The sequence below is a fragment of the Oncorhynchus nerka genome, linkage group LG22 (genome assembly GCF_034236695.1).
Source record: "Oncorhynchus nerka isolate Pitt River linkage group LG22, Oner_Uvic_2.0, whole genome shotgun sequence".
In the NCBI taxonomy this organism is placed as follows: domain Eukaryota; kingdom Metazoa; phylum Chordata; class Actinopteri; order Salmoniformes; family Salmonidae; genus Oncorhynchus; species Oncorhynchus nerka.
In genome coordinates, this window is record NC_088417.1 from 77,937,855 (window position 1) to 77,953,861 (window position 16,007).

The following is a 16,007-nucleotide window of genomic DNA, read 5'->3' on the forward strand; positions in this document are numbered from 1 at the left end:
TGTGGGTTGTAGACTCAGTCTCATGCTACCACTAGAGTGAAAGCACCACCAGCATTCAAAAGTTACCAAAACATCAACCAGGAAGCATAGGAACTGAGAAGTGGTCTGTGGTCACCACCTGCAGAACCACTCCTTTTTTTGGGGGTGTCTTGCTAATTGCCTATAATTTCCACCTGTTGTCTATTTCATTTGCACAACAGCATGTGACATTTATTGTCAATCAGTGTTGCTTCCTAAGTGGACAGTTTGATTTCACAGAAGTGTGATTGACTTGGAGTTACATTGTGTTGTTTAAGTGTTCCCTTTATTTTTTTGAGCAGTGTAGGATTTTCACAGATCGGGTGAAAAGGATCTTTCTATGAGGCCTTGTATCCTTTTCCCCATGTAGTATAATACTAGCCAACTGGCCCAGATGCTATCAGCTACATTTAGCTACCATAGACAATAATTTGTCTTATACTGTATATGTGTCAGGTTCTCCCTAGGAGAGGTGGGTGTGAAGTCAGGCGCAGGAGAGAGTGAATTGCAAGAAGGGTGTTTATTTACAAGTCCATCAAGAACAGGCACAGGACCACAACAGCAGCCACTAAACAACAGGAACGCAGTCCAGAAAAAACACCTGTTCAACAGAACAAACCAAACGCAAGCAAATGACAGCTACACAAACAATCCCTCACAAAACCTAGAGGGTAGGGCGAGATTAAATAACCCACTATATTACCTAAACTAGACACAGGTGAACAACAAGACAGACAAAACCAAATGAAAAAGAAAAGGGATCAGTGGCAGCTAGTAGACCGGCGACCGCCGAGCGTCGCCCGAACAGGGAGAGGAGCCACCTTCGGTGGAAGTCGTGACAATATGATTATAGTAAATAGTGGCTTAATTAATTGCAGTAACAGCATGTTAGAGGGCAAAATGTATCTGCACGCAAATATATTTTACTTGTAAAATATCAGTCACTGTTCAGAGTGAAGCAAAAAGCTATCAGGAACTGTAGGTGTAAAAGTTACAAATAAAGTTGGTTTCAGACAAGTCAATCACATTGCAGGGGAAGTAAGGTAATGCACAGCTAGTGGAGAAAGCATAGAAGAAAATATGAGTTTTTGTATCCGTTTTTGAATTATGTGCCGGTTTGGAACTCTTTTGAGGTGGTTGTGCAGAGAGTTCAAGACACGGGACAGGGGCACAGAAGGTGGTTGGGCAGAGAGTTCGGGATAGGGGCACAGAAGGTGGTTGGGCAGAGAGTTCGAGACACGAGACAGGGGCACAGAAGGTGGTTGGGCAGAGTTCGGGACAGGGGCACAGAAGGTGGTTGGGCAGAGAGTTCGAGACACGGGACAGGGGCACAGAAGGTGGTTGGGCAGAGTTCGGGACAGGGGCACAGAAGGTGGTTGGGCAGAGAGTTCGGGACAGGGCACAGAAGGTGGTTGGGCAGAGAGTTCGGGACAGGGGCACAGAAGGTGGTTGGGCAGAGAGTTCGGGACAGGGCACAGAAGGTGGTTGGGCAGAGAGTTCGGGACAGGGCACAGAAGGTGGTTGGGCAGAGAGTTCAAGACACGGGACAGGGCACAGAAGGTGGTTGGGCAGAGAGTTGGGACAGGGCACAGAAGGTGGTTGGGCAGAGAGTTCAAGACACGGGACAGGGCACAGAAGGTGGTTGGGAAGAGAGTTGGGACAGGGGCACAGAAGGTGGTTGGGCAGAGTTCAGGACAGGGGCACAGAAGGTGGTTGGGCAGAGAGTTCGAGACAAGGGACAGGGGCACAGAAGGTGGTTGGGCAGAGTTCAGGACAGGGGCACAGAAGGTGGTTGGGCAGAGAGTTCGGGACAGGGCACAGAAGGTGGTTGGGCAGAGAGTTCGGGACAGGGGCACAGAAGGTGGTTGGGCAGAGAGTTCGGGACAGGGCACAGAAGGTGGTTGGGCAGAGAGTTCGGGACAGGGCACAGAAGGTGGTTGGGCAGAGAGTTCAAGACACGGGACAGGGCACAGAAGGTGGTTGGGCAGAGAGTTCGGGACAGGGCACAGAAGGTGGTTGGGCAGAGAGTTCAAGACACGGGACAGGGCACAGAAGGTGGTTGGGAAGAGAGTTCGGGACAGGGGCACAGAAGGTGGTTGGGCAGAGTTCAGGACAGGGGCACAGAAGGTGGTTGGGCAGAGAGTTCGAGACAAGGGACAGGGGCACAGAAGGTGGTTGGGCAGAGTTCAGGACAGGGGCACAGAAGGTGGTTGGGCAGAGAGTTCGGGACAGGGGCACAGAAGGTGGTTGGGCAGAGAGTTCGAGACAAGGGACAGGGGCACAGAAGGCACCGCTGCACATGGTGCGCAGCCTGGTTTGTTGGACGATGAGCTTGTAGGTGCTTGAAGTTCTGCGATTGCTGAAGGGCTTGGTAGGCTTGAGGTATGTGAGTTAAAAAGCATTACCATCAATGTATTTGAAGGCCAGCAGGGCAATTGTGAAAAGTGTAAGCCAGTGTTTACTAGCGTGAGAGGTATCAAACCGAGACTGCGATTGTCTCCGGTGAATAGCTCATTGATGACTTTGCCACCCATTGACTGGTTGTCAATGAGTCTCCATCATGGGTGTAATAGGAGGTAACGGCTTGTTGATGTCAAACTTCTCCAGAATTGGTAAGCACTGGCTCACATTGGAACTGTGCAATAGTGGAAATTAGGTTAAGGGTCCAAAATTATCCAGGCAACCCAGCCTCCTCCTGCCCACTGTGTGCTGTCCTGTGGTGGTCTGTTTTGTGAGAGCCCTCCTGGTCATTAGCAGTAATTAAGTGGACCTGTCCCTGACCAGCCAAACAAGACACACTCCACTCCAGCCAAAATACCTGCTCACATTGGCGCTAAAACCTCTGGTCCAGATATCTCTACACATCTGGGTAGACTGAAAACAACTTGCTCAGATATTTTATTACTACCATATATTTCCTGTCCAGGATTTGGAATATGAATGTGGTAACAGTATTTGCTAACTCTTAAGTGGATACAGTCTGAGTTGGGATCAATTCCATTTCTATTCCAGTCAATTCAGGAAGTACATTGATATTCCAATTCTCATCAATGCTTTTCAATTAAGAACATTTGAAATTGGATAAAACATTTTTTCAAATTGATACAGTTGAGTATTGCAACATTATTTTTGATGATATTATATTATAATGATACTCTGCTAGCGCTATTTCTCATCCTATAGCTTGTTCTCCGTTTTAAATGGTGAGGCAACATGCTTTCAGCACTTATTTCCATGAATGATCAAAAAATAATTCTCATGGCTCTCTCGTCTCCCTGTAGCAGACACAGTGAGAAATATGTTTGGAACATCGAATCGCAAAATAATGGCAGTATCGAATCGCAATACTGTATCGTATTACATATAGAATCGGAATACATATATCATATCGTGACAGTATCATATCGTGAGGTCCCTGGCAATTCCCAGCAGTAGAATTTGACTTACTTTCTAAATTGACTGTAATTTAAATGGAATTGACCCCAACCCTAGACATCATAGCTTGCTTAATTTAACAAGGATAGGTTTAAGTGGCTGGTTTACCATTCATCACATTTAAGTAAGTAAATAGATGTTTATTTTGAAACCAGAATAAGAGTTCATATAGTCTACTGAAAACAATGACAGGTTAATCAGGATTGGGTAATAATGGATATCCCCAGCTAAGCCCATGTAGCTCATCCCATTGTGGGGCTGCCGGCCAGGCAGCGGTTGGAGCTGTTGCAGCCCTCCATGCCCATATATCAAACCCTCTTCGCTGTGCCTCCCTCCCTGCTGGGCAAATTTGTCCAATTAGATACAGCCCCACAGGGAGGCATTCCGTTTGAAATGAGGCTACTACTGCCTGTAGATGAAGCCACAATAAAGAGGGTTTCACAGACATGCTCATTTAAAAACTCTGAATGGCAGGGCTAGGAACCGAGGAGACAGGACTGCACAGAAACACACAGTGCATGCAGACAGACAGAGAGACACATACATACACAGGGCTGGTGGAAACTTCCTCCCAACGCAAACACAAACACAGACACACACAGAGCCCAATACACACCCTCACACAGACAGAGCCCAATACACACCCTCACACACAGACACAGACAGACACAGGGTCCAGTACCAGTGGTGTGTATTTTCCTTCAGTTCCCAAGAGACTGAATGTATCTCATAGGAGAAAGCATATGAGCGAGTGAAACAGCGCCCCTCTGTCTCTCTACGTGTAGGCCATCTATCTGATGCTGTCTGGTCCAAACAAGTATAACATTGTTGCAGCCTGTGGCATTGAAGGCAAGGAAAGCCAGCGAGCATTTGGCCTCCCTTGATTAAAAAAAGTATAAAACATTTGCCAATCAGCGTTGATCTAAACTGAACAAAATCAACTGTGAATGGTCCTGGCGCACCAAATAAACAGTCAACGGAAGCCAGCTTGGATGTTGGCGTCACTCCTATCAAATCCTATTGCAAGCATATGTCATTGACAGAAAGACTTGAATTGTTGCATCTCGTTGTGTTGTTGTCCTATGGTGGCTAGCTAGCTAAATTGTCCCTTTCCTAAATTAGCTATGGTTGGAGATAGGGATTTGGACTTGTGGTCTTACTTAATTCTCCATACTGGCCAATGATTATAACTGTGATTCTGATCCAACCATTAATTCATACATGGGGCTGAGAGGATGGAAGTTAAATATGTAGCTAGATGTAGAAGGCTAATGTTAACTAGCTAATGTTGCCCATGGATGGAGGTTAGGCTAGCGAGCAAGCATTTTAGCCAGGTAGTCTATGAAAACAAAAAATACAAGCATGTACTGTATGACAGAGGGATAGACGGTTTCGTCAACATCTCACGTCACCCCGCTCCTCCGCTCTCTCCACTGGCTTCCAGTTGAAGCTCGCATCCGCTACAAGACCATGGTGCTTGCCTACGGAGCTGTGAGGGGAACGGCACCTCAGTACCTCCAGGCTCTGATCAGGCCCTACACCCAAACAAGGGCACTGCGTTCATCCACCTCTGGCCTGCTCGCCTTCCTACCACTGAGGAAGTACAGTTCCCGCTCAGCCCAGTCAAAACTGTTCGCTGCTCTGGCCCCCAATGGTGGAACAAACTCCCTCACGACGCCAGGACAGCGGAGTCAATCACCACCTTCCGGAGACACCTGAAACCCCACCTCTTTAAGGAATACCTAGGATCGGATAAAGTAATCCTTCTCCCCCCCCCCCCCCTCTTAAAAGACCTAGATGCACTATTGTAAAGTGGCTGTTCCACTGGATGTCATAAGGTGAAAGCACCAATTTGTAAGTCGCTCTGGATAAGAGCGTCTGCTAAATGACTTAAATGTAAATGTAAATGAAAGAGAGGAGGATGGCATTGGAGTTTCTCTACAAGTAGGGTGAGTCAACATGTTTTTCTGCTTGCATGAACGTGCAGGCGCACACATGCATACAGAAATCAGAACCATGGACAGCCACATCATATTTAGCTTAGTTGTCATTGTATTAGACTAAGTAGAGGTAATTTGATGATGCTGGTATAGTGGAGGCAGCATCTGTTTTCTTTGAGACTTGCGGGTAACTCTTTAAGGTTCTAAATCAAAGGTTGTTTAATGGTCTGAACATTTTGGAAACATTAACTTGCTTGAACATTCTGTAGGTCATGTAACTGTTTGTTACTGTACGTGCAATATGCTTTGTGGACTTTACTGGGCAGAGATTGCTATCCGGTTTTGTGATAAAACAAAGGTGTGGTTGAATTTATTCTGCCACTGTGTCTTCTTATTGTCTCGGCATTGCGGCCTATAGATGGCAGTCGCAAGGCATATGAATTAACAGGTTAATAGGTTGTAATATGGCTTCCCCGGTGATTTTACCCACACACCACTACTGTCCAGTACCCGCCCTCACACAGGGCCCAGTACACACCCTCACACAGGGCCCAGTACCCACCCACCCTAATATAGAAACCGACAGACACACACAGAGCCTAGTACACACCTCTGCCCCTTATCTGTGACGAGCCTCTGGCTGATGCGTCTCACACCCGACCCTCCGTGGCGACATAATCCAAGCCTCTGGCCCAGGCTAAGAGCCTTACACGTGTCAGAAGAGGCCAGCTGCCACCTTCAATGGAGTTCAGTGACTGAAAATACACACCTGACCGGTAGCGCTCGTGGGGCAGGATGGGGACAAATTACAAGCGGATCAAATGCAAAGCAACACGGAACCAAGAAATGAGGGGACTGGCACACACCCAAGTGAGAAGTACTCATGAGGTAGCTTACTGCAGTCAATCAGATGAACTCCAAACTCATTCTTCAGACTCTCAAAGGAAATAGATTGCGTAACACATCTGTTTTGTAAACTAATGACGACTCCAAATCACTATATCACAAAATCCTCCACTTAAGGCAGGTCTTCAGCTCTTCAGATGAAGCAAAAATGACATTCTATAATACTTAGTTGGCATCAAGCATATCCCCTGGCAAATGTATCTGAAGCTATTCACAGCTTAATTTGATGCTATCCACAGCAAACCTTTAATGCTAATTTGGGCAATAAAGTAGGTTTTGAGGGTCATATTGCCTCCTGTTTCACTAGGGTAAACATGGGGCACTTGATTAACAAACTGACGAAAAAAACACAGACACATACGTATTTTAATGAAAATTGTTCCTTGAGGAAGTTCGTCACTAATGCCAGACAGGGACAGACTGGGATCAGAAATCATCCAGGGCATTTATAACACACTGGCCCATTGGGGCGGCAGGGTAGCCTAGTGGTTAGAGCATTGGACTAGCAGCCAAAAGGTTGCAAGTTTGAATCCCTGAGCTGACAAGGTACAAATCTGTCTTTCTGCTCCTGAACAAGGCAGTTAACCCACTGTTCCTAGACTGTCATTGAAAATAAGAATTTGATCTTAACTGACTTGCCTAGTTAAATAAAAGGTAAAATCAATTTAAAAATGATTTCCTTGAGGCCCCCAACACTGGACTAAAGATGGACCAGCTAATCTAGCATTTACCCAATGGCCAGTCCATCCAACTCAGTGACCTTGTGGTTAGTGTCCACCATGAGAATGGAAGGTCAGGTGTTCAATCCACGGTAGTCATACCAAAGACTGTAAAAATGGGACCCGATGTGTCTGTGCTTGGCACTGCGATAGACTTGTGTCCTGTCCTGTCCAGGTGGTGTACTTGTACATCAAGCTGCCTCACGCTACAGAAACAGGAGATAGGCTCCTGTTTCTGGGCTCCTGCTCCGATGAGCTGTTCTGGCTTGCACAAGCCAAGGCTCATGTAAGGATACTTACTTACAGTCCATCTCTGATGCCGGGTAACCTTGATGAACTGAGAGCTATTCAAAGAAACCAAGATCTACTACATGGGGGAAAGGAGACGTGGCCTCCCAGAAAGATCCTCTTCATCTTATCTGTGAAAATCCTGTGAGATCTAGATCTCTTGATAGGATCTGATAGAGGTTGGATAATGACCACATATACAGAACAAAAATATAAACACAACACTCAACAATTTCAAAGATTTTACTGAGTTACCGTTCATATAAGGACATCAGTCAATTGAAATACATTCATCTATGGATTTCACGTGACTGGAAATACAGATACGCATGTGTTGGTCACAGATACACTACATAACAAAAAGTGTGTGGACAACTGCAAATTCTAGCCAGTTTAGCATTGACATGAAACCAGGCAAAACACCTCAAAACAAGACATGGCATGAAGCACAAGATGAAATGAGCTGAAACGAGCCACTTACGATTCCCCACATGCCAGTTTCTTGTCATTCTTGCCATCCAGAATCACGACAACATGCTAACTTCTGCCCCATGAAAATGCACACATTGTTTTCTTGACGTTGTCAGCTAACCCATCTATTACTTAAGTGCGTGTTATGGAATATTTTATTCTGTAGGTTTCCCTCTTTTGACTCTGTCATTATTTCGGAGTAACTACAACATCCCCTGATTTCTCCCATCACAGCCATTGAACTCTGAGCTTTTTTAAAAGCACCATTGGCCTCATGGTGACATCCCTGAACAGTTACCTTTCTGTCCTGCAGCTCAATTCGGAACACAGCCATACACAGCCTGGAGGAGTGTTGTGTCATTTTCCTGTTGAAAAACAAATTATAGTAGCACTAAGCGCAAACCAGATGGATGGCGTATCGCTGCAGAATGCTGTGGTATCACATCTCCTCCTCCATGCTTCACGGTGGGAACCACACATGCAGAGTTCATCCGTTCACTTACTCTGCATCTCACAAAGACACGGCAGTTGGAACCAAAAATCACTAATTTGGAACGGTCTAATGTAATTTGCTCGTGTTTCTTGGCCCAGTCAAGTCTCTTCTTCTTATTAGTGTCCTTTGGCAGTGGTTTCTTTGGAGCAATTAGACAATGAAGGCCTGATTCACGCAATCTCCTGAACAGTGAACAGTTGATGTTGAGATGTATCTGTTACTTGAACTCTCTGAAGCATTTATTTGGGCTGTTTTTTCTGAGGCTCTTAACCTGTTAAAGATAGGGCTGTCTACTTCCCCTGTTGGAGGAATTGCGTGCCCATAGTAAACAGAATTTTTTTTTTGTCAAAAATTGCTAATATATGTGTTACGAGTAAATGAGTGAAGAGGTGTGGAGTCAGGCGCAGAGAGCAAAGGATGTGGGAAAAACAACACGCTTTAATGTCCTGGAAACATAACATGTACAAAAGTGGAAACACAAATGAACAGAAATATAAACGGACAGCGTGAAACCCAAATGCCAACAAAATACACTCAAACAAAGAAACAGGAGAACAAGCCCGCACGAAACAGAAGCGGGCTGAACAGACTATATATAACCCTATCCTAACAACCAAACAAGAAACAGGTGATACCAATTATACAGAACTAAACGAACACAGAACAACGGATCAGCGATAGCTAGTAGACCGGCGACGACGACCGCCGAGCGCCACCCGAACAAGAAGGGGAGTCACCTTCGGTAATATTCGTGACAGTACCCCCCTCCTGACGCGCAGCTCCCGCAGCGCGCCGACGCCGGCCTCGGGGACGACCCGGGGGGCCGAGGCGCTGGGCGATCCGGACGGAGGCGATGGAATTCACTCAACATAGATGGGTCTAGAATATCCCTCACCGGGACCCAGCACCTCTCCTCCGGACCGTACCCCTCCCAGTCAACGAGGTACTGCAAGCCTCTCACCCGGCGTCTGAGTCCAGAATAGCTCGTATCTTGTACGCCGGGGACCCCTCGATGTCCAGAGGGGGCGGAGGAACCTCCGGAACCTCATCTTCCTGCATAGGACCAGCTACCACCGGCCTGAGAAGAGACACATGAAATGAGGGGTTAATACGATAATACGAAGGAAGTAATAATCGATAACAAACCTCATTTATTCTCCTCAGGACTTTAAATGGCCCTATACACTGCGGACCCAGCTTCCGGCAGGGCAAGCGGAGAGGCAGGTTTCGGGTCGAGAGCCAGACCCTGTCCCCAGGTGCAAACACTGGGGCCTCACTGCGGTGACGGTCAGCGCTCTTCTTCTGCCTTATACTCGCTTGGCGTAATGACTCTTGGACCGCCCTCCAGGTCTCCTTAGAGCGCTGTACCCACTCCTCCACCGCAGGAGCCTCAGTCTGGCTCTGATGCCACGGTGCCAGGACTGGCTGGTACCCCAACACGCACTCAAATGGTGACATGTTGGTAGAGGAGTGGCTTAGTGAGTTCTGGGCTATTTCTGCCCAGGGAATATATCTCGCCCACTCCCCTGGCCGGTCATGGCAATACGACCGCAGAAACCTACCCACCTCCTGGTTAACTCTCTCCACCTGACCATTACTCTCCGGGTGATACCCTGAGGTCAGGCTGACCGAGACCCCCAGACGTTCCATAAATGCCCTCCAAACACGGGAGATAAATTGGGGGCCCCGATCAGAAACTATATCCTCGGGCACCCCGTAGTGCCGGAAGACATGGGTGAAAAGAGCTTCCGCAGTCTGTAGGGCGGTAGGGAGACCGGGCAATGGGATAAGACGGCAGGACTTAGAGAACCGATCCACAACGACCAGGATTGTAGTGTTACCCTGAGAGGGGGAGGTCAGTAAGAAAATCTACCGAAAGATGGGTCCACGGCCGTTGTGGAACGGGAAGAGGTTGTAATTTACCTCTTGGCAGGTGTCTAGGAGCCTTACTCTGGGCGCACACCGAACAGGAGGAAACATAGAATCGCACATCCCTCCTCAAAGTGGGCCACCAGTACTTCCTCTCAAGACCTCGCACTGTCCTATAAATACCTGGGTGACCCGCCGAGGGTAGACAATGAGCCCATCGAATCAATTGATCACGGACAGCCAGCGGCACGTACCTACGACCCTCCGGACACTGTGGAGGCGCAGGTTCCCCCCCTATGCGCCCGCTCGATGTCTGCGTCCACATCCCATACTACTGGTGCCACCAGCTTAGCTGCCGGAATGATGGGAGTAGGATCGATGGACCTGTCCTCAGTGTCATAGAGTCTTGACAGCGCGTCAGCCTTAGTGTTGAGGGAACCTGGTCTATAGGAGATAGTGAAACGAAATCTGGTGAAAAACATGGCCCACCTTGCCTGACGAGGATTCATTCTCCTAGCTGATCGGATATACTCCAGGTTACGATGGTCAGTCCAGATAAGAAAAGGGTGCTTAGCCCCCTCAAGCCAGTGTCTCCACACCTTCAGGGCCTCAACCATAGCCAACAACTCCCTATCCCCCACATCATAATTCCGCTCCGCTGGCCCGAGTTTCTTTGAAAAAAAGGCACAGGGGCGGAGTTTCGGAGGCACACCCGAACGCTGTGAGAGCACCGCTCCAACCCCAGCCTCGGATGCGTCCACCTCTACTATAAACGCCAAAGAAGGGTCCGGATGTGCCAACACCGGCGCCTCAGTAAACATCGCCTTCAACTTATGAAAAGCTCCGTTCGCCTCTGCTGACCACTGCAAACGCGCCGGACCCCCCCTTCAGCAGTGAGGTAATAGGGGCAGCTACCTGACCAAAACCCCGGATAAACCTCCGGTAGTAATTGGCAAATCCCAAAAACCGCTGCACCTCCTTTACCGTGGTCGGAGTCGGCCAATTACGCACGGCCTTTATGCGGTCACCCTCCATTACCAAACCAGAGCTGGAAATGCGATAACCCAGGAAGGAAACTGATTGTTTGGAAAACTCACATTTCTCCGCCTTCACATACAGGTCATTCTCCAGCAGTCGTCTAAGAACCTTGCGCACAAGAGATACATGCTCAGTGCGTGTAGCGGAGTAGATCAAAATATCGTCAATATACACCACTACACCCTGTCCGTGCAGGTCTCTGAGTATTTCATCCACAAAGGATTGAAATATAGCTGGAGCATTCTTTAAACCGTATGGCATGACGAGGTACTCATAATGGCCCGACGTAGTGCTAAATGCAGTTTTCCACTCATCTCCCTCCCGAATACGCACCAAATTATAAGCACTCCTGAGATCCAGTTTAGTGAAGAACTGCGCTCCGTGAAATGATTCCACTGCTGTAGCAATGAGAGGTAGTGGGTAACTAAAACCCACTGTGATGGAATTTAGACCTCTATAATCAATACACGGACGTAACCCACCATCTTTTTTCTTCACAAAAAAGAAACTCGAAGAGACAGGTGACATGGAGGGCTGAATGTACCCCTGTCCCAGAGCCTCGGTGATATAAGTTTCCATAGCCACCTTCTCCTCCTGGGACAAAGGATACACATGACTCCTGAGGAGTGCAGCGTTACCCTGGAGATTTATCACGCAATCCCCCTGCCTATGGGGTGGTAATTGGGTCGCTTTCTTTTTACTGAAAACGATAGCCAAATCGTCATACTCAGCTGGAATGCGCAAGGTGGAAACCTGGTCTGGACTCTCCACCGTTGTCGCACCGATGGAAACCCCTACACACCTGCCTGAACACTCATCAGACCACCCCTGTAGAGTTTCCCTGTTTCCACGAAATCGTAATTCCTCGGAGGCGTCATGTGCAGAGCGCTGGAACCGGATCCAGATGGGGGAGATGGTAGAGTTGCTGGTAGGAGGGTCCGCGGGGTAGTAGTAGGGAAACCATTCCTCTCCCAACGATCCATCCTCTCCATCATCTGATCCATCGCTGATCCTAGGCGATGGAGGATGGACGTGTGATGTTGAACTCGCTCTTCCATAGTGGGAAGAGGAGTGGTCGCTGCTCCTGCTGACTCCATAGAGGGGTGCGGGCTTCTGTTACGAGTAAATGAGTGAAGAGGTGTGGAGTCAGGCGCAGAGAGCAAAGGATGTGGGAAAAACAACACGCTTTAATGTCCTGGAAACATAACATGTACAAAAGTGGAAACACAAATGAACAGAAATATAAACGGACAGCGTGAAACCCAAATGCCAACAAAATACACTCAAACAAAGAAACAGGAGAACAAGCCCGCACGAAACAGAAGCGGGCTGAACAGACTATATATAACCCTATCCTAACAACCAAACAAGAAACAGGTGATACCAATTAGACAGAACTAAACGAACACAGAACAACGGATCAGCGATAGCTAGTAGACCGGCGACGACGACCGCCGAGCGCCACCCGAACAAGAAGGGGAGTCACCTTCGGTAATATTCGTGACAATATGCATATAAAAAAATATTATTGAATAGAAAACACTCTAAAGCTTCTAAAACCGTTTAAATTATGTCTGTATGTAAAGCAGAACTCTCAGGGCAGTCATTCTCCCAAACTCTCTCTTGTCATCAGAAAAGTTGGCCAAACTTTGACGTCATCGCCCCCACCCTTCCCAAGCACTTACAGGTCTGGGAACAGTCTCTTTGTCTTCAGCGCGATCTCTGCTTTCAATGGGGATTTTCATTGTGAGAATCTCGTGCTCACAAGAGTTTTGGCGGGCCGAAACCTTTCGGTCACTCGAAAAAACAGGTTACTCTCATGCGCGCTCTCCTCCGGTGATGTCTTTTTTCCGAAGTTGATTAAACGATGCGTGTGTTTCTGTTCGTCCTCACGATTGCTGTGTACCTTTATAACAAGTTAAAGCTTGATTATGAACATAGTTTGACAAGTTTAGTCGACATATAATATGTAATTTCAACGTTTTGGTGCGCATCCACTTAACTCTAATGAACATATCCTCTGCAGCAGAGGTAACTCTGGGTCTTCCTTTCCAGTAGCGTTCCTCATGAGAGCCAGTTTCATTATGGCGCTTGATGGTTTGTGCGACTGCACTTGAAGAAACTTTCAAAGTTCTTGAAATGTTCCGTATTGACTGACCTTCATGTCTTAATGTAATGACGGACTGTAGTTTCTCTTTGTTTATTTGAGCTGTTCTTGCCATATGGACTCGGTCTTTTACCAAATAGGGCTATCTTCTGTATACCACCCCTACATTGTCACAACACAACTGATTGGCTCAAATGCATTAAGAAAGAAAGAAATTCCACAAATTAACAAGGCACACCTGTTGTGTAGTAACCAAAAAAGTGTTAAACAAATCACAATACATTTTAGATTTGAGTTCAAGGACATGAACTCCTAGAATTCGCCAGCCGTGAGTAACCACTGCGAATGAATGAGCTGCCCTGTTCAATGCAATCTTTTGATCAAACTGATTATGAAAGCGGAAATGCGCTTATAATTGGAATGTTTGATGAACTTGGGAATGGAATTTAAAAACAATGAAGATGTTTGAGTTTGGAAAACACTGAGAACCTATACACAATGTAGCCTAATCAAATGTCTAATATTAAGCATAATGTGGAAATGCAATGCATCGAAGGAATGCAACTAAAGGATCTAAAGATACTGCCTGTTTAAATGTAATTAAACAGGACAAAACCTATAATGGGATGAAATGTTTAACCCATCTAAAATAACGAACTTGCACATGTTCAATGCAAGATGGGTCAATTTCCTGAAAGAAGTGGACATTTGGAAAAATGCTGAAGTTGAGCCACAAACGCTCATTGACCCAAGACAGCATTTCCAATGTGTCAAAAATATCAAGTAAAACAAAATATTCTAAGTTGCATCATCCTGAATGTCCTCTGCATGCTTGAAAAGCTGAAGCAGAGCGAACAGCTCTACTCGCCCACCAAGAATCATTACAGGACAAGCATGCATTGGAACTGGAACAACAGAAAGCTCAGCTGAATGTTAAGATGGAAAAAAATGGAACTGGAAACTGACGTAGCAGCATATAATGCCAGACTGAAGGTCCTGGAGAGATTTGAGTCAACTTCTCAATCCCATGCCGTGCTAGCCCACTTACTAAACCAAGAAGGTGTAATTAACTCTTATTTTGAGAACCAGGATCCTGAGGCCTTTCAGGAACCTAAACCAGCACCTGTTGAGTTTGCAGGATTAGGTGCAATTCCAAAGACCCCACTACAAAGGGTTTTACAACCAAGCCATCCAAACCCATTCAGAAAACTGTCATAAACCACACCCTTCAGCAGCCAACAGCAACGTCTAGCAATCAACACAGAATCAACACTGTGGGTGTCACGCCCTGACCTTAGAGATCCTTTTTATGTCTCTATTTTGGGTTGGTCAGGGCGTGAGTTGAGGTGGGCATTCTATGTTTTGTGTTTCTATGATTTTCTATTTCTATGTTTGGGCCGGGTATGGTTCTCAATCAGGGACAGCTGTCTATCGTTGTCTCTGATTGGGAACCATACTTAGGTACCCTTTTTCCCACCTGTGTTTGTGGGAAGTTAACTTTGATGGCACGTTTGATGGCACGTAGCCTTAAGCGTCACGGTTTGTTTTGTATTGTTTATTGTTTTGTCGGCGTCCTTTCGAATAAAAGAGAAAATATACGCTCACCACGCTGCACCTTGGTCCCGTTCTTTAAACGGCCATGACAGAGGGTATCAGCCATAATACCAGACATAATAACCTCTCTACTGTCATGCAAAGACAAAATGAAATTGCAAGACCTACAGAACGTGGAAGAGCTTAATCTTCCCTCCAACATAAAGTTGATAATGTCAAAACTTCCCTACAAACTAAGGGAAACATCTACAGCATGTATCTACCTTTGTGACGTTCATGGAAAAATTAGCCAAAATATTGCAGGATCCGTTGTATGGAGATATTCAAGTCCCCTTTCCAGCAAAATGTTTTTAAAAAACAAAATAGCAGCAGACTTTAAACAGCAGTTCAAGTCCAAGAGTAGGGGAAGCTGTAGCGGCAAACATTCAAAGTAAAGAGACCAGGCACCTACCCTTCTGATGCTCCCAGTATCTCATGTGTATTTTGTGCTGGTGAGCATTTATTGGTTGACTACCAAACAGGTGAAGGCACAGCCACACGAGTCCAAAGTTGAGTTTCTGAGATCAAGAGGCCTTTTGTTTTGGCTGTTTGATGAGTGGACACTTAAGCAAGGAATGTAAAAGAAGAATGAGCTGTCAAAGAAAGCCTCCCACTATCCTGCACATTAAAGGAAGAGCGATTTAGATTTCAGAAGGCAGATATGAGTGGTGTAGCAGTAATGCGGGAGGAGACTGTCAGCGGTGCTCTTGTTTCACTGGAAGCTGGTCAAGAGACCGGGGCCGGTACAGATTATGCACTTGCAATTGTGCCAGTTCAAGTAAAGATGGAAAATGGAAGCAAGTCTATGTTAACCTATGTGTTTCTTGATTCTGGTAGCTCAGCAACATTTAGTACGGAGAGACTCATGAGGCAGCTAAAAGCTAAAGGCAGTGAGACTGAAATTCTGCTACGCACAATAGGGCAAGAGGTTTGAGATATTTGGATTAGAGATTGGCAACGTGGAAGGCGTCACATTTCTTGCATCACCAAAGGTCTACACCCAGGGTAAGATACCAGTGACAAGAGAGAACATTCCCACTCAGAAAGTCATAACAGAAAGAGGTTCAGTTGAAGGAGATTGATGGCGATTTCAACAAGAGCACATTGTCATGATGGCAGACATCAAAGGA

General features: G+C 46.5%; 1 protein-coding gene across 1 annotated transcript in view; it reads right to left on the reverse strand.

The window, feature by feature from the left end:
* Positions 1–2,562: 2,562 nt before the first annotated feature.
* The window catches only part of LOC135563714 (sericin-1-like), a 39,512-nt gene continuing 26,067 nt past the window's right edge, over positions 2,563–16,007 (reverse strand). The window contains exons 3-4 of the mRNA XM_065006827.1: positions 6,004–6,129; positions 2,563–2,653 (exon numbers count right to left, since the gene is read on the reverse strand). Coding sequence (XP_064862899.1) covers positions 2,563–2,653; positions 6,004–6,129 — 217 coding nt within the window. The remainder of the gene's footprint in view (positions 2,654–6,003; positions 6,130–16,007) is intronic.